The sequence below is a fragment of the Pelodiscus sinensis genome, chromosome 22 (genome assembly GCF_052426305.1).
Source record: "Pelodiscus sinensis isolate ZL-2025 chromosome 22, ASM5242630v1, whole genome shotgun sequence".
NCBI classification, from domain to species: domain Eukaryota; kingdom Metazoa; phylum Chordata; order Testudines; family Trionychidae; genus Pelodiscus; species Pelodiscus sinensis.
In genome coordinates, this window is record NC_143073.1 from 9,198,743 (window position 1) to 9,221,471 (window position 22,729).

Genomic DNA, 22,729 nt, shown 5'->3' on the forward strand with positions numbered 1-22,729 from the left:
TGCACCCTGTGTCCGTGGTTGCACCAGCAGAGATGAGGCAGTGTGCTCTTAAAAATGTCCTCTTCTCCTTCAGCAGGCTCTTTAAAAGGGCAGCATCCTCTATGCAGCGTGATCTTGCAGGCACTGGAGGTCCTGGGTCATGCCTGCAGGCCCAGGCCATTCTTGGAACCAGTATGCTGGCAATGCATGAGCAGCCCTCGGAATAGGGCTATTAGCCAGGATGGGTAGGAATGGTGTCCCTAGATGTCTCTGTTTCTCTGGAGGTGGGTGATGACAGGGATCACGTGAGGATTACCTGTTGTGTTCCCTCCCTCTCGGGCATCTGGTATTGGTGACTGTTGGCAGACAGGATACAGGGCTGGATGGACCATTGGTCTGACCTATGTTCTTAATCAATTAAACATTGTTTAACCAGTTAACCAATTAAATGGGGGGGGGGGGGAGACAGGAACTGCCCCCTGCTGTGGACAGAGGCTGCTCCAGCAGGGCTGGAGCCCCTGTTCAGGTGCACCATTAAGTGTGAGGCTTACCAGTCAGCCATTAACATCCCTAAGAGCAACACAGAAAAAAAACCCTAAAGATTCCCATCACTTCCACCCCTACTTCAAACATCAAACCCTGACACCCCATGGGGAGCTGCACCCTGGAAGAAATATTTTACACCCCCTTTTCTAGCCTTCAAACACCCACCCAACCTTGCCAAGTCACCCCCCTCCCCGCCCCTTCTCGCTTTCTCCCCTTCCAGCGCCTGCAGCAACTTGCAAGATGCATGCAGCGCTCAGAACTCAGACTGGGGAAGGGAACAGCAAGAAACGCGCATGCTCCTTGCACGGCTTAGCCTCGCGAGCGGCCATGTTGGATTGGGGCAAGGGAGAGCGGACGCCATCTTTGTTGAAGGCCAGGAATCACGCGCAGCGAACCGTGCCGGGCGCGGCTTCTGCCCGCACCCAAGATGGCGGGGGAGGGGGCGGGCCGCTGATTGGTCGAGCGGGGGGCTGCGCGCAGTCGCGCCTCCCTCCGCTGATTTCCGGAGGGGGGGTGAGGCGCGTGCCGGCTGCTGCTGGCCCGGGTCTCGGGGGCGCCATGGGGACGGAGCAGGGGCCGGGGGGCGCCCGCCCTAGGTGAGTGAGACGCGGCTGCGCGGGGCGGGGGATGGCTGAGGGCCTGGGGAGGCAGTTGGGGGGGGTCTGGGGGCAGTTGGGGGAGGGGCAGTGGAGGCTTTGGGACAGCCCCCCCGGGGGGGGCCAGCTGGGGGCGGGGCAGGGTGTGATAATGGGGGGGGGGGGAAGCAAAGGTTCCTGTCAGCTGAGGCTTGGGCGGCCCCCCAGGAGATTCAGGGGCCCGCCCATCTGATTAGCAACGCGCCCACAGCTGGCAGCAGGTGTTTCTGCGGGGGAGTGCACAGAACAAAATGTATTCCTCACATGTGAAAAAATTAGAGGGAACACAGCGGGGGAGAGGTCGTGGGAGGCTGTGGGGCAGTGCCCGATTGAGGGATGGGTAGTGGCAGGGGGGGATGTTGAGCTGGAGGAGGGTCCAGATAGATGGGTATTTGGGGAGATACGCGGAGGCATTTTGAAGGGAGGGTGGAGGATTTCAGGGGGGAAGTAGGGAGAACACTGGAGGAGGGCAGGGCCCGGGTTGGTGGAGGTCATGCATGGAGAGAGAGGCAGTTGGGATATCTTGGGGTGCCGCACTCAGTTTGAGGTGTTGGGGAGGGGCAATTGGGCATAAGGGTTGCAGGTGAGGCTGTGATGTGAAATGGTGGGAGAGTCAAAAATGAGTGGTGTTTGTTTGAGAAGCTGGGACAGATACTTCCCTAAACAGGACTAAGTGGGTAGTTGAGTCGACTTCTCGCATTCCACTCCTTTGCTGCCTCTGTATCAGAGGCAGCAAGGGGGTGGGAGAAGAAGGAGCAGATTCTGGGAAGAGCTGGCTTAAAAGCCAGTTCCCCCCAGCACCATCTCTGTGGTAGTGCCTGCCCCCCGCTCGCTGCTGTCTCTGTTAGAGGCAGCAGTGTGGAGGTGGGGGCTAGGAGAGGCTACTCCTGAAACAGCCATTGCCCGTGGCGGACCTGGGCTTGCAGCAGGCAGAGCCTACTCCGGCAGCAGCCCTGTCCACAGTGGCCTGGGCTGGCCACAGGCAGAGGTTGCTCTGGCTGGGCAGTTAGCCCAGTTCCGTCCCGGCTCTTGCTGGATTCCAGAATCAAACCGCACTGCGGCTCTGCAATTTAAAAGGCAGTAGGTGCCAGGCAGCCTGTCCCCCGGCTCCTGCTGCCTTTTAAATTGCAGAACTGCAGCGGGGTTTGGTCCTGGATCTGGTGCACAAGCTGGGACTGAGCTAGACTGCCTTCCCCTATCAACTAATTTAGTAGTCGATAAAAATTCTGTCAACTACTCGATTAATAAATTAACCTCATTTTAACATCCCTAGTCCTGTTCTCCACTCAAGTCACTTCTTCCAACACTTTAAAGTGTCCACTAACTCCTGGATGTGTCAGTTTTTGTGTGCCTATTTTTCAAAGGTGCTGGGAATGGGAATTATACAGTGCCTGCCCCGGCACTACCAGTGACCCCCTGAACTCATCTGCATATTCCACTAAAAAGGGAAAATTCACAATCTGTACCTAGATCAGAAGAGCACCTTCAGTGCTTTCAATAGTCAGCAGGTCACCTCAATCAGCTCTCCACTTCACCAGAGTTGTAGGCTGTTGCCTCTTCTGACAACAGCCAGAGAATACCCAAATTTGCATGCCCCAAATTGAGACAATTGAAAGCAATGCATGTGCTTGAAAGTATTGGGCATAACCTTCCTGTGACTTTCACTCTTATGTCAAAAGAGGATGATATGCAGAGGCACTGTTTGTAAAATGTATATTTATGAACCTTGGATAAAAATGGTATTAAGTTGTGAAGTATTTATTAAAAATTAGTAATGCCAACCCACCTAACCAGCCCAGGTTCCCTCTGCTTTTGTACAGAGATAAGAATTAAAATGAGGAGACTCTTAGTGGCTTTGCTTTCAGGACTGTTTGACTTCCTGCTTTCTAGCTTTAGATTGAGGGAGTCCAGAGGTAACATAGATCTTGAGAAGGCATTTGCTCAGCCTACTTCTGGATGACTCCCAGGATGTCAGGCTAAGGCATTAGTATGCTGACTGGAAGATCTTTCCTGGTTTGGAGCAATAGAGGGCCTGTCTTCATTGGCCAAAGAATCACATTTAAACACAGTTGCAGCAAAAAAATGTATAACATAGATTGGCATTAAAGAGGTACAAATTGTGCTGATCAGTTGTGTTTGAGACTAGGTTGAGCACTGGTTCCAGTCATTGCTTGGCCTCCTTTGACATGGGCTACCAAAGCCTTGTTAAGCACAAATTTTGCTGCAGCTGCATCCAGGCCTTCAGTTCAGAATGAATTTTCTGAAGGACTGGGACTATTAGAAGATGTCCTTTGGGGCTCTAAGGAAATTGTGGACTTGGTTTAGGTTTCCCTCTGAGTAATACTCTGCACTTCTTCATTTTTCAGCTGAAGATTTCATAGCACTTTAATTCTTCACACACTCTGTTGATAGATAGGTAATGCCCCCATTTTAGAGCTGTGGGATACTGAGGCATAGAAAGGGGAGTAAGAATAGCCCAATAATCACACACGCAGGCAGTGGCAGAGCCTGCAACTGGAATCTAGCAGTCCTCCTTCCTAATCATTTTCCTTAACCAACAGGCAAAATATCAAGAAATTAGTTTCCTTCTGTTCTCAGTGACAAGTCACTCAATTCTGCATATTAATATAGACTTATAGGTAGTTTTGGACTTCTGGCTTCCCACGTTTCATGGACTCTTGAGATAGCAGAGAGCAAGCTAACAGACTCCTTACCTCTGAGGTTGGGGAGCCATTAATTATGGTAGTGGCTAGGGGCCATCCGAGGAATGGGCCTCTTTGTACGAGGCACTGTAAAATATGTACAGTCGACAGTCCCTGCTCCCAAGAGCTTACAATCTAAATAGGCAAAACAAAGGGTAGAAGAAGGGTACAGAAGGTACAAGCATAATAGGGTGTGATCTAGAAATGTCATATTAGCTACATGCTGTTTGGAGGGGGAGAAGTGATTGAGAGTTGTTGGGTTTTTAACTTGTGGGTTTTAGGCATGAGTTGGCTGATTTGGAATTTAGCAGGTTTTTAAAATCTTTGTTTTCTTTTGCTGAGGGTGATGTTTAAAAAGTTGGAAAGGAATGCCTCATGGCCAAAACAAGTCCAATGAGATCATCGCTTTGACCAAGGCCTTAGGTTTAAATTCTGGAAGCATAAGAAGAGGAATCCTGGCCTCACTGAAGTCAAAGGCAAAACTGCCATTGATTTCACGGGGGCAAGGAATTTACCCAGTATATTTAATCAAAACATTCCACGCACTCCTCTCCCCTCTCAGCTTCCCTGGGATGTTCCCTCTAATCTTTTCCATCCATGTGCACCTAGGCATGTGTGAATGTGCACTACCAACAGACACACACAACCCAGCTATGGGCATTCTGCTAATCAGTTGGGTGGCATTTGAATTTCTCCTGAGTGGCCACACAAGAGCCCAGTTTATAGGGAACCCTGCTCCCCTCCCCTTTAGAGATTAATCCACTGCTTCCATCACTTGCAAACTATGGGATTAAAGCTACATTGTGTCTGTTAGATTTAGGTTTCAAAGGAAGGTGGTTATTAACAAGACGCACAGGAAAGTACAATCTCTCCCGCAAGGAGCTGATGGCCTCAATAATAAAATCAACACAATATAGAACCTAAAACCAATGCTAACATTTCCTTGAATTTGCAAAACTCCAGTGAGGACAGTTCCCTATGGGTGGAGGGAAGGCATTACAGGGTGTAGAGCCCTGCAAATCTGTGGATATCTGCTTTATAGCCATGGTTATTTGCATCCGTGGATGCAGATATCCTCTGCTCATTTTTATAGATATGGATGCGGATACAAATTTTGCATGTAGAACCCTGCAAATTTGTGGGTATCTGCTTTATATCCACAGGTATCCACATCCATGGATGTCAGTACAGATATCCGCAGCTCATTTTTGCAGGTGCGGATACAAATTTTGTATCAGCACAAAGCTCTACCAATCCAAACCTTGCGGTCCCTGCCGCAGCTTCAGAGCCAAACAAATGAAACTAATGAGATCCAAAAGTGAAAGTGATCAGTGTGTCTTTATCCACCATGAGCGTATTCTGAGATGTAAACTAGATCTCACCTAGCTGCATGGATTTAATAGTCAACGGTGCTACTAATAACACAAAGTCAACATGATTTTTTTTACCTGTTACTTCTAAATGCCTGTCTGAGCTGCCGAGCAGTCTGGGTTGAAGATTTGGACTACGTTTGAAAGTTCCAAAGTTATAAACTCTACTGTGTGGGCAGTTATTGTGGTAGGAAGGTGCCATATACTGATTTAGTTTATTCCCCTTCTCCACACTACAGAGGGTTGTACTGCTTTAGCTATACCAGTATAGTTGAAGTGGTGCAATTTTTATGTATGGATGAACTCTTGGCTTTCTTAACATTCCATTTGTCTCTTGGTTGGCAGTAGCAGTGAGCATTTTATTTTTGTACCAGGAAAAATAGGATACTTTTTTAAATTAGGATTGTTGGTTTGCCAATCCTGGGGGAATTTGTAATTTTACTGTGGCTCCATATGCAACAAATACTGAATTCCTCCAGAACTAGTTTGCAAAGACTATTTGATATTTTCAACCTCATTCTCCAGTCTGAGCCTCAGTAGAAGTTGTGACAAGCTATAATAATGCTGACATTCTGTAAACATTTTGTTTGGAGCAAATGTGTTTTCTAAAAAGTCATTTAAAGGACTTTTGAAGGAATATAATCACCTTAATATCCTCTATTTCCTTGCAAGGGAATTATCAATTAGAAATTCCCTTGATAAAGCAATTTATTTATCAGAGTCCTGATTACTCGACCTTTGTTGATGGAGCCTGACATTTGGGGCCTTATTTTTATTTATGTTAAAATCTCTTTTTATCACTCTGACAGTATAAAACGGCTTTAAAGTAAGTATGAATTACAGTTACATCCACTTTAAGACACCCTTTCACTGCTGGAGTTGTGTGAAGAAGCCTTAGTGAACATGAGAATCAGGCCCTTTGTCATAACTATTTACTGTCAATTACACCAACATTCCATCTGGCCTTCTTTGGGTTTCCCTGGTTGGTTGCAAACATCCGGTCCCTGGAATTATCACTTCTGTCTTGATGTGTGCTAGAGGCCCTGTCTACACAGGGAAATTGACCAGAATAGCTATTATTTTCAAAGACAAAACAAAACTGGGAAAAGGAACTCTACTATAATAAGTGTGTCCACATAAGGAGCTGTTGCTTTTTAAATTCAACCTAATTATATATGGAATAACTTTCAAGTGTAGACAAGCCCTTTGAAGCAAGTTGTATAAGTTGTTTCTAAAGCTGAATGGCTCTGCGCTTTATATTACATAATCAGGATGTCGTCCTCTGATAGGTAACTTTTCTTCACCAAACCCAGGAAGGAGTGTTAGATCTGAAATGAGGAATGTTCGGTTTAACAATAATCTGGCTCCAGTTGGATATTAAAACTTTTATTTTGGCTTTTTTTTGAAGAGTGGGGGGTAATGTTTAGTGACATGCACTGTCTGGTGGGAGTTTCCAGACTGAGATTTGCAAAGTCTATGGTAGGTTGGGGCAATCTTTGCTGGGGGAGGGATGCACAGTGTATATTTGACCAGTACAAGAAAGCTTTCTTGGTAACATTTGTTGGCTCAGCTTGAGTGGTTAAAGCAGAGGTGATAGTGGTAGAAGATGGGAGTTGTTCAGGGAACAGGGGATCTGCTCTGTTCCTCTCTTCACTGAGGGCTGCTGCCTGTTCTTCGGTGCTATATCTTTCTGCTTCTTCAATGCTGATTTTAAAGGGGGTTTTCAGTTTGCAGGAATTGCATGGACTGAAACTAAATAAGGGAACCAGCAGGAACCTCCGTTTCAAGTAAACAGTCTTCCTAGTGCAAAATCTGGGGGGCCTATTGGCTACTCTTCAAATCTCTTGTACAGATTGTGAGCTTTTCGAACACCCAGATCAGTTCAGGGTCACTGGTCTGTAGAGGTGGGACCCCACCCTCCTATCCTGAGGGGGTGGGACCCCACCCTCCTATCCTGAGCTCACTTCCACATTCTAAACTGCTTGGCCCAAGCCTAGAGCCCCCTCCTGCATCCTAACTCCTCATCCCCAGCTCAACCTAGTCAGAGCCTTCACCCCCTCCCACACCCATCCTCTTGCCTCAACCTGCTGCCCCCCTCCTGCTCACTGGACTCCTCGTTTTGGCCCCAGCCAAACGTAGGGGGCCCCACAAAATCTAATAGCCCAAGGCCCCCAGAAGAGTTAATCTGGCCCTGAGGGTTGGGTGAGGAGACTTAGGTTAAATAGGGTTGGCTGACTTGAAGGGGCAACATTGAATTGTGAGTAGCCTCTTACTGTGTCCTGCTGCTGGAGAGCATGGTAGTCTGTCATGAATGTCCATGTAGCCCCCCGGTGAGTCATTGTGTTGTACTGAAACTCAGTGCAGTCTCTTGTCTCCCAGATCCTGCAAGTACCTGGAGGCATCACAGGTGTTTCAGGATTATTGCACTAGAGAAGATTATCTAGTATCGAAAGTGAACTTTGCTCACCTTGAATAGTAAGAGAGAGGTAGCTGTGTTAGTCTGATCTTGCTAAAACAAAAGGAATAATGTGTTCACTTTTTTCATTGTATTCCTCTGGTATATATGGTCATGCCAATTCTCTTCCAGAATATGATCTGAGGAAGTGGTCTGGCCCACGAAAGCTCATCACCTATTAAACCATCTTGTTAGTCTTTAAAGTTTTTCCTTTTGTTTTTGCTCACCTTCGTCTGCAACTTCTTGACTGGGGGCTTCTTGAAGCATGATCTTTGCTAACTTTCTTTTCAGGTGCTCAGTATTCACCTTAGAGGCTCTGAATAATTCTGTGCTTGTTTACATCTGTCCTCTCTTCCTCCTCCTTTGAATCCTTTTTCTTACCTTTACCTCTTGACTTGCATTTCCAGTCAGCTGGGCACAACCATTGGTGAGGAGGAGGGGGACAAAGAGAGTGCATGGAAAAACACAGTTGTTGTTCATGCAGTGATTCTAGGATCTTGTTTAGAGATTTCAGAACATATCACCCTTTACTTTGTAGGCAGCCTAGGGCCTGAAGGGTTGGATCGTGAAAGCCAGTAACACCAGTGAACTCAGAATGACAGAAGAGAAGTTGCCCTGGTTGCCAAAGAATTTTCCTGCTCTGCATGTTCAATAAGAGGTAATATTTAATGTTTAGTCTTTTTCAGTGACAGATCTCAAAGCATCTCACAAAGGTCAGTAAGTGTTATTTTACAGGGGGAAACTTAGGCACATGAGGATGCTGTGACATACCTCAGATTTCAGAATATCATAACGGAGCTGGAATAGAATCTGGGGTTTTCCCAGCCAGTGCCCCATCAATTGGATCATACCCATGCCACTACATAGGAAAATAAAATCCAGATAGTGATGCGTTCTCCCTTATTCTGGAGAGCAGGATGGGGTTTAATCATGATTTAAATGAACAAGTAGGAAACCTTGATTTAAGTCAAGTTTTCCATTTGTGCATTTGACTTATTTTCCCAATTGTTGATTTTCATTGGTTGGTAATCATTTAAATATATTGACTGCAGCAAAACATAGCCTTTGCACGATAGCTGGCTCTTTTTGCTAATCAGCAGGATGCACCATACCCTATGTGCATTTATTTAAACAGTTATATGGCTTAACATACTCTTGTTGAGACTCTTAATTTTTTACATTTGTATTACTCTAGAAAATGGTGAGTGCTGCATTTTTTACTTGTGATATGAAATGAGCTCCATTTGGAAATTCAAATTCAACTAAAATGTACAAAAACACTTTACTTTTTTTATTAAATTAAACTACCCTAAATGCACTGGATACATAAGGGATAAAAGGTTATTAAAACATTTCTTGCCTTTTGAAATTAAGTGTGACATAGTGGGAGTGCTGTCTGCTCTGTAACCCCGAGTTCCCCTACGCTGTGATGTGTGATTCCCACTGACTCACACACACATGTATTGTCTCAGACACCTAGTCCCAGCCTGAGTAGATAACAAGGCTCTTCCCAGGGGGAGAGACAAAGGAAGAGAGGTGGAGACGGCCACCTGGCTGGGGGGCAGGGCCTGGGAGCTGGGCAGTCTTGGCTAGGAAAACAAGAAGAGAAGAGATTAAGCTGAGTACTGAGGGTTTAGGGGCTTGTGGACCCCTACCCCAAGGGTTCTAAGGCTGCCTGGCCCTGACTCCTGTAACCACATCACGTCTATGCTGTGCTGTATCCTGGAGAAGCAATAAGCCCTCTCTATTCTACTGGCTGGGAGTCTCATCTTGCTGTGGACGGGGGTGCAGGATTGGGGGGTACCTGACACGCTGCCACACTGAGGCCTGGTATACACTACAGGGTTAGGCTGACGTAAGGCAGCATATGTTGGTCTAGCTCTGTAAGGGCGCGTCTACACTACAATATTGCACCTACTGATATAACACCCACTACACAACCTAATAACTCCACCTCCACGAGAGGTGCAGCATTTAGGCTGACGTAATTAAGGTGATGTAGTGTCTGTGTAAACACTGCATTGCTTTCTCACATGGGGAGTGACAGTTTGAGCTGTCAAAGACAGCAACAGGTGTTAAGTGTGGGACTGGCAGGCCAGAGTCCCTTTGCCCCATGTGAGCCTGACAGGTGCAGTGGTGTGGCTAGTACGTTGCTCCATATTGTCAGTTAAATCAATGGAAGTGGTCCTAATGAGGACAAACCACTGCTAAGAGAGGGATATACTGTGTACACGAAAAACCACAGTAATTACTGAAGTGGTTGTATGTCGGCCTAAGTTAGTTTTGTAGTGTAGACTTGCCCTGAGTTATTAAAGAAAGGAACTATCAGCTGTAGTTGGTGCATTGAACTGATCATTTATGGTCAGTGTCCTACAAGGTTTTAGAACTAGTAGATCTTGTCCACTCGCACCTAGTTTTTATCTGTAGAATGGAAGAGAACAAATGCTGCTTGTTCAACTCCAGATTGGTTGAATAAATTGAAGTAAAGAAATTATCTTCTCTGCTTCTTCTAAATATGTTAAAAACTGGTTTGGCGCTTCATGCTCTGGTTCCAGGTATTTAGCCAGTGACTTGCAGCAATTTGATGGCTTAATTTTCTTTAAAACTTGTCAGCAAATATGCTCCACTTAGCTTTTTTTCTATTTCATGTATTATTTTAATAGATGGCAATGAATTTAGGCTTGACTCTAGGTTGTCATTATAGCACATTTAATTTGGAATAGATTTATTTTAAAAAATCTGTATTTAATTTAAATCAAAACATTTTAAAATACATTTTTATCCACTGTACTGAAGACCTAGCATGATGCGGGCAGCTGATTCACTTTCTGCTGGTGGTATGCTGGAGTAGTTAATCTCAGAAAATGGCAGCTGAAGGAAATACATTCCTATTAACTGGGGAAGGATAACTATGGGCAGACTCAGCAACACCTGTGGCAAATCCTGTTGAGCGACCATCTCTGCATAAGCTTGAATAAGCCAGGTGTGTCCTTATGCACAAAGTTCCCATAACCACCTTCTGATAATTTGTGTTCATCTGTAATAGCAAAATCTTGCCTTCACATTGACTGTTAAGATACCTCATAGGCTGTTAACAGTCAATGAGAAATCAAGATTTTGCTCCTTACAGATGAACCCAAATCAGGGCAAGATCTTCAAACTTACCCTGAGTGTCTGAGAGGCTAAGCCACCTGTTTCACTCATGTCCCACTGAGATCATTCTTTATAATAATGACTGGCTTATAAATGGGCTCAGTCCAGCCCTTGGCTTGCAGGAAGGTTACTGCAGGGCTGAGCCCAATGGAGAAGGAAGACTTACTCCAAAAAGTCTATATATTGGAATAAATTGCCAAGGGAGGTTGTGGAATCTCCCTCTCTGGAGATATTTAAGAACAGGTTAGATAGACATCTGTCAGGGATGGTGTAGACGGAGCTTGGTCCTGCCTTGAGGGCGGGCGGCTGGACTCGATGACCTCTCGAGGTCCCTTCCAGTCCTATTATTCTATGATTCTATAAGTCCCGTACTCCCCTTCACCTTCCAAAGAATCGCACTGATGATCACTCATTTTACTTCCCCTGCATTCCAGGGAATTATGGAGGACAAACGCAACATCCCGATCATTGAGTGGGAGCATCTGGACAAGAAGAAGTTCTATGTGTTTGGCGTCTGCATGACTATGATGATCCGGGTGAGCGTTTACCCCTTCACGCTCATCCGAACGCGTTTGCAAGTCCAGAAAGGCAAGAGTCTCTACAATGGGACCTTTGATGCCTTTGTGAAGATACTGCGGTCAGAAGGGGCAGCTGGACTATACCGGGGCTTCTTGGTCAACACCTTCACCCTGATTTCAGGCCAGTGCTACGTGACCACCTACGAGCTCACCCGCAAGTACGTGTCCAAGTACAACAACAGCAACGTCGTCAAGTCACTGGTGGCTGGCGGCTCGGCCTCCCTGGTGGCCCAGAGCATCACGGTGCCAATAGACGTCGTCTCCCAGCACCTCATGATGCAGCGTGACGGTGAGACCATGGGCAGGTTCAGAGTGCAGTACCAAGACTGCAAACGTAATGTGGTCTTTGGCCAGACCAAGGATATCATCACGCAGATTTTCAAGGCTGATGGACTAAGAGGCTTCTACAGGGGATATGTGGCCTCACTGCTCACCTATATTCCCAACAGTGCGGTATGGTGGCCTTTCTACCACTTCTATGCAGGTAGGTGAAACCTGGGGACAGCCACGATAACAGACAGAAGAGAGGGAATGCAACAGAGAAAAGAGCATCTGGGGGAAGCTGCCCAAGCTCCGAACAAGTCACGGTAATTAAGGGCCTTAGGAACGATGGAGTAGAAGTGCCGAGATGTCAGTGCTCCCCGATTTTCAATATTTTTTTAACATGTAAAGGTGAAATTACTAATTCAGGGTTGTCTATTGATTTTGCAAGCTCAAGTGCGCACACACTCATTAAACGAATGTCTGTCTCTGTCTGTCTCTCTCTCTCTCACTGCTACTGAGGTCCAACAAACATAGGCAGTAGTGTCACAGCCATTGGCAATACTTTTCTCCACCCTGTGATATTTGAGACTTGGGCAGGAGGCAAGCTGTAGCAGTTGTCCTTTGGAGTTGGGGTGCTGGATTCACCACCTGACTCACAGGCTGCGTTGCAGTCTAACTGCCTGAGTGGATCCTGCTGAACTTCATTAATGCTCGTAAGGTCTTTAGAGCGTGCCAGCAGGGACTGCCTGGGGTGGTAGAGCGTAACATGCAGCCTGTGGCTTAGGTGGGGAATCTAACACCCCAAGCCCCACAATGACAATCACTGCAGTTTGCTTCCTGTCAGACCCTCCCCATGCAGACTGTGGAGGAGGCAGAGGAGAGGGAATGCAACAGAGAAAGGAGAGGAGAAGGGAGCATCTGGGGGAAGCTGCCCAAGCCCAGAACAAGCCAAGGTAATTAATGGCCCTGGGCAGCATAGGAGGGCAGCTTCCCTTCAGCCAATCCACCCCTTCTCGCTGTCTGGGGATGATTTTTTTCATAAATACCCCTACGCATCTCGGAGCATGGCTGGCACCTCTGTAAATGAGATCACCGCCACACCAAAGAGATTCATACTGGTGCTCCTGAACTGCCATGGGGTGGGAACAGTGTTTCCCACAGGGCACGTTAGCAGAGAGTGGGTCAAGGAAGCATGACTGTCCACGAGAACATTGAGCAGCCATTATCTCTCGGGTCAGCTGGCTTATAGCCATTTGATCACTTTCCTCAGTTAGTGCAGTGTGAAGCATTGATAGACCTCCACACCGGAATGGGGTAGCATGGTCTAACCCAGTGGTTCTCAGCTAGGGGCCTGGGCCCCTGGGGGGCAGTGCACCAGTTTCAGGGGGCCTGCTAAAATCAGCTGGAGAGCGGGCTCTGTGTTAGACTTGCTAGGACCCAGGGCAAAAAGCTGTAACATGAGCTCCACCACCTGGACCTGAAGCCGAAGTCTGAGCAACTAACCTTCACAGGGCCCCCTGTGGCATGGGGCCCTGAGCAGTTGCCCTGCTTGCATCCCCCTTAATACTGATCCTGGCTTTTAATCTACTGGGTATGCAGAAAACCATTGTTGTGGCACAAGTGGGCTTTGGAGTTTTTATAACTTGTTGGGGGGGGCCTCGGAAAGAAAAAGGTTGAGGACCGCTGGTCTAAACACAGGATTGGGAGCCAGGAATGTGAGTATTAATCCCAGCTCATCTACACTGTGTGGGGCCTTGGGCAAGTCACTTGGCACATCTGCCAGGACTTGCCCCTCAGATAGTGGCGTGTGGAGGAGCTGATGGTCACACGATATTTTGAAAATTAAAGCTGCTGCATACATAAGACTCCTGCTTTCCCAAGTGTGAAATCCAGTTGTCTTTAGGCAGCAAAAAGGCTTCTAGAGTGTGAAATCCCTGGGCAGAACCAGGGTGGAGCTACAAGTAAGTTCAGCTGCAATTGTGCATCTAAACAAGATATGTTTGTGTTTGATTGGTTTTAAACCTAGTGCCAAGCCTAGTGTTACTTCAGTGGCTCTCATCCTTTCCAGACTACCATACTCATTTCAGGAGTCTGTCTTGTCTTGTGTGCCCCTAAGTTTCACCTCACTTAACTCACTTACAAAATCAGGCATGTTATAAAGAGGGTAGTGATTGATTATTGCCCATGTCTACTGATGGTAGGACAAGTAATGGGCTAAATCTTCAGCAAGAGAGATTTATATTGGATATTACAAAAACCTTTCTAACTATAGGTTGGAACCTCTCTAGTCCAGCACCCTCAGGACCTGATAGCTGCCAAACCAGATAATTTGCCAAACCATTGGAGGCCAATATTGTCTAGCAGCCTTACTAGCACTTCCACTGTTTATTGGGCTCTTAGAAGATAGGGGTAAATTAGAGCTAAATAACAGCACAGAACACTGCGAGCCAGGACTGGTGGCTGTAAACTTTATAGGACTGCGGAAGACTTGGCGAAGCCCATGATCAGTGGACATCTGGCTAACTAAAGTCATGCCAGACCATGGATGTTGCTGGACCAGAGAGTGCCAGACTCGAGAGGTTCAGCCTGTATCAGGGAAGTTATCTGGAACAGACTTCCAAGGGAGGTTGTGGAATCTCCATCATTAGTGGTTTCTAAGAAGTGGTTGGGCAAACACCTGTCAGAGATGGTTTATGTGGTCCTGTCTTAATGCAGGGGACTGGATTTGAGGACCTCTCAAGGTCCCTTCCAGCTCTACATTTCCATGATCCTATGATTGATTACCTCTTTCCTGCAGCAACATCCCTCACATTGCAGTGTGTGTATTTAAAAACTACCCAGGATGTTGTTTAACGTACTAAAAAGTAAAAGAATGAAGAAAGGTATGGCACCCACACCTGCTGCTTTAGAGAACGTGTCATTCTCTGCTTGGAGGGATGTTGCAAGAAGTAGTGTTATGAGTGAATACTGGGAGTTCTGGCTGGAAGGAAGTACAGGGTATGTACATGTATACACATGCATCTGTAACTTTACTCTCCCTCCTGTTCGCAGAACAGCTCTCTCGTCTGACACCTAGAGACTGTCCACACCTCCTTCTCCAAGCTATCTCTGGGCCTCTAGCAGCTGCAACGGCATCCACTCTCACCAACCCCATGGACGTTATCAGGGCTCGTGTGCAGGTAAGAACTCAGCCTAAAGGTAGTGATGGTGAAGTGTCTGGAGGACTGGACTTGGAATCACAAAGCAAAAGTTTTGTCCCAGCTTTGCCACTGATCTGTGCAGCTGTGACCAAAAATGCATTGACTATTCGATTAGTGAATTACACACTACTTAACATCCTTATTCTGCACCCAACCTCCATCCTAGACCTTGCATCTCCTCCATTAATATCAGGGAAGAGTGCAGCCCTCGACTACTTTCCAAAATCTGAGTGCCCCCCCCCCTCCCCCCCGTCAAAAATTATTGCCCACCCCTGCTATGGACTGTCTTCTCGGTGAATCTGTAGCACAGTTCTGAGGGGGAAGATCTGTCCCCAATGGTCATAGAGTCTTTGTTATAACTCTGCTACAGTTTAAATTCAGTTATACCAGCCTGCTTCTCCAGTGTATTTTATTTGGTTATTTCCTAACCTAATGGGCACAAAAATACCCACCCAATTTTAGTCCCATGCTGCTTCTGTGAAACTGTGTTCATGTTGGTCAAAGCTCATACTTTGTTTTTCCTCTTCACTTCTCCTGATCTCCCACCTCTGCTCTGCAGGCTGTAACAACATCAGTATGAGCTGATGCGAGGCAGGGAGCAGAGAGCCAGCCAGAATAACTTAACCCTACAGTGTACATTTTCATCCCCAAATTATATACATGTAGCAGTGCTGAAAGGCAGCTACTTCTGGGTTAGAGATGTAAGAGACTAGTTGACTATCCAATAAGCATATGCGGGCTCTCGTACATTTCAAAAGCCGGGTGTGAGGGCCTGCTTGAGTCCCCTGCTGGCATGGTCCTCCCCGTGCGTGTTTTGCTTTTGAAATGTGCAAGAGCCCCTTCTGGGGCTCTTATACATTTCAGAAGCGGGGCGCATGGGGCCAGCGGGGGACTGCTTGAGTCCCATGCTCACCCCCTGCGCCCCATGGTGTGTCCGCCTTCGAACTGTAGCAAGAACCAGCAGAGCTGTTGCTACACTTCAAAGGCGGAGGTGCCCTTATCGACTATTCAAACAGTCGATGCAAATTGCATCAACTATTCAATTAGCTTATTAATCTAAATTTAACATCCTTACTTTGGGGAGCACCCAGCAGGAAGTGAAATGGTGTTGCAAGACAAACTCGGGGCTTGTGGGGTCTGTTATGTAAATGCATAGGGGGATGGAACAAACATTAACGCAAGTGCTCAAACGCCACTACGGGCAGGTTGTTCCATCACTGCCTTGTCACCAGATGGGCTGGTCCTTTAAGGGAAGTGGATTTAGTTGCACATAAGACACATTAGCTGCGCCGCAGATTGTGATGTAAAATCCAAGGATCCCAGTTGGTTGGAAGAGCTGCAGAGAGGCTCCTGTAGGATTCCTTGGGCTAGGGAAAGGACCTAGAAGGTAGCTTGCTATATTAGCCAGGTGCAAGATGTGACTCAGGATCTCACTGTATAGGCAGCAGCAGCCCTTCTAGGCATGGGCCTTAGGAGGGTTCATGTGGCAATATCTGATTTAACTGTGCAATGAACTGTTTGAGTAAATGGATTATTTGGAAAGGGAATGAAATCCTGATGCCAGTGAAACTCCCACCAGTATGTGAGCGGGTTACGTGGGAGTGAGGAAACTGAGGCAGAGTGTGACTGTGGGTTTACCCAGTTAGAGCCTCCTTTTGGGTTTCTTGCATCTTTCTTTGAAGTAGCTGGTTCTGGCAACTGTCCAATCAAGGACACCAGACTGGAGGGACTTCAAGTCTGGTCATTGATGCTCTAGTTTCTGTGATTTCCCCTCAAATTAAAACCAGAAAGCAGTTCAGTGGTGGGCCTCTTGAAGGATCTCGGCAGAATAATCCCTTGTGCAACCCTCATGCAGTTGTTTTGTCTTCCACTGCCCAGGCTACCTGCTGGTGCTGCCTCTCTGAGCAATTGCCTCTCCTGTTTCATTCTTGACTTTGCAGGTAGAAGGCAAGAACTCCATCATTCTCACTTTCAAGCAACTAATGGCAGAGGAAGGTCCCTGGGGCCTCACTAAAGGCCTTTCCGCCCGCATCATATCGGCCACCCCTTCCACCATTGTCATAGTGGTGGGGTACGAAACTCTGAAGAAGTTGAGCCTCCGCCCGGAGCTTGTGGACTCTAGACATTGGTAGCAAACAGTGAATGAGAGAGTTTCTTATAAACCCTATGGACTCAAACGGTGCTTAAAAGCTCACCGAAAGAGGGGATCTCCCTCGATTACAGGATTGTGTGGTTTCCCAGCAAAGGAAAAAGTCAAGAGCAGCTGCTGTCACTTCCTCAGATCTGATTGCAACACAACTTTCTACTGCTGTCTGTCTGGGGGGGGAACCACGGCAAAGCTTTTGACTGACAAGTCATTCAAAGACAACCAAGTGTGTGAGTGAAACCTAACATTTTCCTGATCTCTTTCAAATTAAAGACTGTCAGTTTAAGCAAAAAGAGAAAAAAAAAGTTTCATTCTTGAAATGAATTTTAATCTTTTAATTTTGCCAAATTTCCATATGGGGAGAAATATACAAACTCGAGCAGGGCCTCCTGGTGGAAAGTCTGCTTATTGCAGGGGTATTGTGGGAGGTGAAAAATATATATATTATATATGTATATAGTAAAAACTTTTCTCAAACATCTTTTTATGTTTAAAACTTGAGGGAAGAGAATAACAAATACCTAGATCAGTTTTAAGACCTTGCCTACCACTTTCTGAATAACTCTGTGCATAATTTTTGTATATGCTTGCAAACTATTTCATTTCCTCACATAACTTCCAAATGTCCAAGCTGGTGTTTTGATGCACATGAGAGTTAAGTAGCATTTGAGGTGTTTGCTTCTTTTAGCTAATGGCAATTATGCTTCCTAATCCAGGTTTTAATCATCTTTCTTATTTATTTTTTTAAAATTTCATGGTGATGTGGGGATGAGAGGACAATTTATTGAGGGACTGACTAGTTACTCTGTGGCCTTGGCAAATGTGAGTGTAAATATTCTACAGCCAATGGAAATGTCTGCTGTTCCCCATCCTTAATTTCTCTAAGCACAAACAAATCCAGAGATTGATGGAAATGCCCAATTGCTCCGTTAGGGGCACATTGAACTGGATGTGACTGAGAAGCAGGAACTGAACTTGCTTTAGTGAGCATAGGCTGTGAGAAGGAAAATTGCTTCTTCCTTTCCGTCCAGCGCATGCATACCCGATAGGTGTGCACCTATTAACTACTGAGTAACAGTTCAGTACTACAAAATAGATCAAAATTCTGCCTCTGTGGGAGAGGAAAGGGATTTTCATCTATTTTGTTTTAGAGAAAAGCTTATTCCAAACTCTGGCTTGTCTCTTATCAGACTTAAGGTTCTGAATCAAGTTGTGAGCGAGAGCCTGTACTCAGGGAGTCCGATTCTTTTCTTAGTCACATTACCCTAGACATGCATCCTGTGATGGAGAGCAGAATCTGGTCCTCAAGCTTTTTCCTAGCTTGTCAGAGGTTGGGGGGTTGGTAAGATAAAGCAGATAACCCCCTGCTTTCAAATAACTGGTACTTATACCTCAGACTGGTATTTGGCTGCTGTTTTCCTCTCTCACTGCCTTAGTGCTGACCCTGTTCTAGCCCTCAGTAGAGCACAGGGCTCCCCAGATCCACAGACTTGAGGAGCTCTTGGTTTCCACTGTGGATGGAGTCAGGCCCTGAGGTTCATCATTAAGGCACAGACTTCCTGTGTGACACTGGGCAAATTGTTCAGTCACTGTACTTCAGTTTCCATTCTCTGACATGGAGAAAATAGTACCCTTCACATGGAGTGTTATGAGGATAACCCACAGGCATGAGATGCTAACACATCAAGGTGCTGGATATCACATCAGGAACTAGACAGAGGTGAGAAGGGCTGCAGGCCACCAGCTGGTACATCTGACCCTGACTCTGTTCTCCGTCAAGCTATATGCATGAACACAAGGTGTGTAGGACTCCCATCTTCAACACACTATGGTCCAAAGTCCGGTATCAAATCCCGTTCCCTTAAAAGGAAAGATTGTGGAAAAGGACAATATCAATCGAACCACACAGACTTGCAGGATGGAAAAAAGTGGATCCTAAAACTGTAAATATGGACAAAATTGTATTCAAATTATCTGGGATCATGAGTTATCTGTTCCTGGGAATGCAGCAAGAGGAGCACATTGGTTTCTGTATGTTACATAAACCATACAGATGAAACCTCATAAATGGTTATGGAGGTGAGGTGCCAAACATAGTACTGTGGGCTTTAACACTGTAAGAAAACTGAAATTGTATCCCATAATAAATTAGCCCTCTTTCATTTGAAAACAGGTGGCTTTCTTGACTAAGGCAGGTAATTTATGATCTCTAGTGGGTAACTGTTTCAAATACTCTGGAGTCATGATGCTCTTTTTAACTGGCATTTGTTTTATTAACTGAACCGAGTGACCTCTCTTACACAGCAGACATTGGGTTACAGTTGCCAGAAACGGATCCTAAACAAGTTGAAAAGCACTGACCAAATTGGTCAAAATCTCCTCTCCGAAGTCCAGACAGGCAGCTGTCACTGAAGTCTGTGGATTTGAGGGCAAAATGTGGCTATAATGGACTAAATGTTACACAATACAATGTTTTAAAAATAGTTGTCTTCAAACAGCACATAGAAGCTGGTAATGCCACTAAAAGTTGCTTCAGCAATTGAAAAAAGCTGGGCTCGTCAAATGAGCCATATCACACTTGAGCCAGTGTGACGAACCCACTCTTAAGCTGCGTATTTAACAAACAGCTCTCTGGGCTTGTTTTCTCTGTTTTTGATTAAAGGTATTTGTGTTTGAAATCTCATTCCATAATTGTATGTTTTGCAGTGAAGGTTGTTATGCTGTCTTTCAAGATCTGACATGGTTCGATTTAGGGATGTAAGGTTTAAATGGTTAACTGATAAGCTTATCGGTTTCCATAATGGTTGCACACCAATTTCTGACCTCATTCATAGGGAGCTGGCTGCTGCCCCCACACTGCTGGCTCTGTATCAGTACTTGCAGCGTGAGTCAGCAGCTGGCTCACCAGGAGTGGGGTTGGGAGCTGGTGTGCTAGTAAGCTAGTTCCTGGTGCACACTGGCTCCAACTGCCGGCCCTGTTCCTAGGAAGCCAGCTTTCACCCCATGCTGCGGGCTCTGCAATATGAAACTACAGCGCAGTCAGCTTCCCAGGAGCCAAGCCAGCACCCAGGAGCTGGCTCCTGATGCGCACTGGCTGCTAGCCTTGCTCCCAGGACGCCAGCTACACTGTGGGCTCTACAGTATAAGCTTTATACTGCAGAGCCTGCAGCGTGTAACTAACTGTGTAATCGTTAAGATTTTTAACGGTTACATGATTACATTATTAACCGTTTAACATCCCTAGTTTGATTTTGGGGTGTCTGTATAGTATCAGTTATCTTGATCTGCAGAAGGACCCTGTGAGGACCCTTTCTCTAAAAACATCAATATCTGACAATTTCTAACAGGTGAGAGGATAGCTTTTTGTGGGAGGAGAAGAGATTGTGCCTCTAAAGGGCATAGTCAAATTTAAAAAATTTTAGAGACTCCATCTTGAAATGTAGTCAACTTAAAAAGAATTGAAAGTAGGCTCAAGTTCTATACTTGCCTGAGAATCCCTCTGCCAATTTTGTGATTTCACAACCAGGGATGTTAAAAGGGTTAACCTGTTAAAAGATAGCACTTAACCGGTTAACTCTTAACCTAGGTCCTGCCGCCCAGTTGTACAGCAGCCAGAATCTCATTTGGCCCTGCGATGGTTATGGCTGCTCTGGCCTGGCATGGCTGGCCACTGCTAGAGTTAATTGGCCAAGGGCTGGTTAACTGGTAAGCATACCAGTAAGGCTCATACCAGTTAACATCCCTGTTCACAGCAATTTCTTATTTACAAATCTGCCTCCACACAGCAATAGGAGAAATTATCACTGATAAAGTGATTATAGTTGCACAGTGAAAATGATTCTGTGCAGAGTGTCAAATTTAAGCACCATGCAAGGTTAAACCTTGTAGAAAAACAGACAGAGGCACGTGTAATACTTGAAACTGACTAGATAGCAAGTAAAGCGTCCCTTTGTATTGATATATAGTTCAGCTAGTCTGGATTTAACTTTTACAAATGTGTGTTTTGGGTTTTTTTCCTGCACAAAAATGTAGGCAATCTGTTTTCCTTCTGTTTTTCTGCAGGAACCTGGCATCTCTAGCAATCTGTTTTGTCCTGTTTGGATGATTATTCTTCCCCACATAGCTCAGATTTAATTGATCACTCATTAAACCATCAAGCCTTAAATATATCCAATCAGTCCTTCAGATCTGAATCAGGCAGAGGTTTCCACTGGGGATGTCACAAGAGAATTATAGTATATTGTGCTAATCAGCCTGTACTGGCTATAACTCTTTATCTTTTCTGGCAGATGAAGCATTTCAATCCCTTTGTGGTTCTGTTCATTTGGGTTAGTTTTTTTCTGCTCAAGGGCATTTATCAACTGTGGAGTGACTATGCTAATCTCTACTGTGTCAACTTGTGGTAGTACAGTATTTCCAATGAATTTTGCTCACATTTTATGATCTTGTCAATTTATTCTTGATGCCCTTACTCCCAACCTTTCTGATGTGCTGCGGGTTTCTATGTACAGTAGTGGTCACCCTGTCTGTAAACTGATGAGTGGATAGAATTGTTTCCTGATGAAATCCATGCATGTCTTTATCCTAAGTGCAAGCCCCTCTAGATAATGGAGTATTTTGAAGTCTTGCCGCGCTCTCAGGCCCAATCTTATTTTTTATTAAATATGGTGATATCAGCTGAACTTTCCCATACCCGCATACCAGTCTGCAAGAAGAAATCTGGGAATGGAACATTGTAGGGCTTCCATTGTTTTGGAGGAACTGTTGGGCTGGAATAAAGAAGTGTCCCAACGCAATACAATCTTTGAATGAGTTTGGGAGTTTGAAAGCCATGATGCTGGAATTTGACTGCCTACGTCTGTTGCAATGGGAGTATAGAATGATACAACTCGATGCCTGTTCTAAAATCAGATACTGGGTGAATGTATTGTGTACATTTAACAGGTTTCACTGTTGCACTGTAATATGTCTTTGTGTAATTCATTAAAGCTTTTATTATTTATTTGATTCTCATTATGTATCTATCTTGGTTTAAGTAATTTCCATATTGCAGAGTTTGCAAGTTAACTTTTTTCTACCCTCTGAAGGTTCTGATAATTACCTATTTTGTTTAACATTTCATTGACTGAAGCCCTAGATTTTGTTACATTTCTCTCTAGAACATCTAAGGTGGGATAGTCAAAGTGAAACTTGAGATGCAGCCTGATTCTCCTCAATTTACACCAGTATAAACTAGGAATGTAAATGACTAGTCGACTGTCTGATAAGCAAATGCCCTAGGTTCCATGCAGCACTGCCACTTTGAAACACCACAGGGAGCATAGGGCCAGCGGGGGACTCTACTGGTCTTGTGCTTCCTCACAGCACTTTTGCTGTTGCTACACTTCGAAGGCAGAGCCGATTAATCTAAATTTAACATCCCTAATATAAACCTGTTAATTCCCTTTACTTCAATGGAGTTACACTTGACTTACATGTGTGCAAAAGAATGAAGGCTCAGGGAGTTTGTTAAACACTTAATTCAGTAGGTTGTGCCCACAAAAGCTGCTGATACTAGCTACATTTTTCTGTTAGTCTCTAAGGTGCTATTTGTTGTTTAAGGTTTTTTTTTCCAGTAGCACCTAAGACTCAATCAGATAGGGACCTGTCATAACATGGTTTGTACAGCATCTAGCACAATGAGGTCCTATCTCAAAGAGCT

The 22,729-nt window shown here is 45.4% G+C and overlaps 1 protein-coding gene across 2 annotated transcripts; it reads left to right on the top strand.

Moving 5' to 3' along the window:
* Nucleotides 1-962: 962 nt before the first annotated feature.
* SLC25A44 (solute carrier family 25 member 44) lies at nt 963-22,030 on the top strand. Of its 2 annotated transcripts, XM_089772642.1 has the most exons (6): nt 963-1,121; nt 8,226-8,345; nt 10,484-10,670; nt 11,275-11,902; nt 14,734-14,861; nt 16,823-22,030. In XM_089772642.1, exons 4-6 carry the CDS (start codon nt 11,281-11,283, stop codon nt 17,012-17,014), a joined length of 942 nt encoding a protein of 313 aa, XP_089628768.1. In that variant the 5' UTR covers nt 963-1,121; nt 8,226-8,345; nt 10,484-10,670; nt 11,275-11,280; the 3' UTR covers nt 17,015-22,030. The 2 variants fall into 2 exon arrangements, with proteins under 2 accessions (XP_089628768.1, XP_075764437.1); XM_075908322.2 differs by lacking the exon at nt 10,484-10,670.
* The last annotated feature ends 699 nt before the right edge of the window (nt 22,031-22,729 follow it).

Excerpts from the sequence above, each read along its gene's own strand:
- SLC25A44 (XM_089772642.1), top strand. The coding sequence starts at position 11,281 with ATGGAGGACAAACGCAACATCCCGATCATTGAGTGGGAGCATCTGGAC. Across the intron at positions 11,903-14,733 it reads TTTCTACCACTTCTATGCAG|AACAGCTCTCTCGTCTGACA; the intron begins GTAGGTGAAACC and ends TCCTGTTCGCAG. Across the intron at positions 14,862-16,822 it reads TTATCAGGGCTCGTGTGCAG|GTAGAAGGCAAGAACTCCAT; the intron begins GTAAGAACTCAG and ends TTGACTTTGCAG.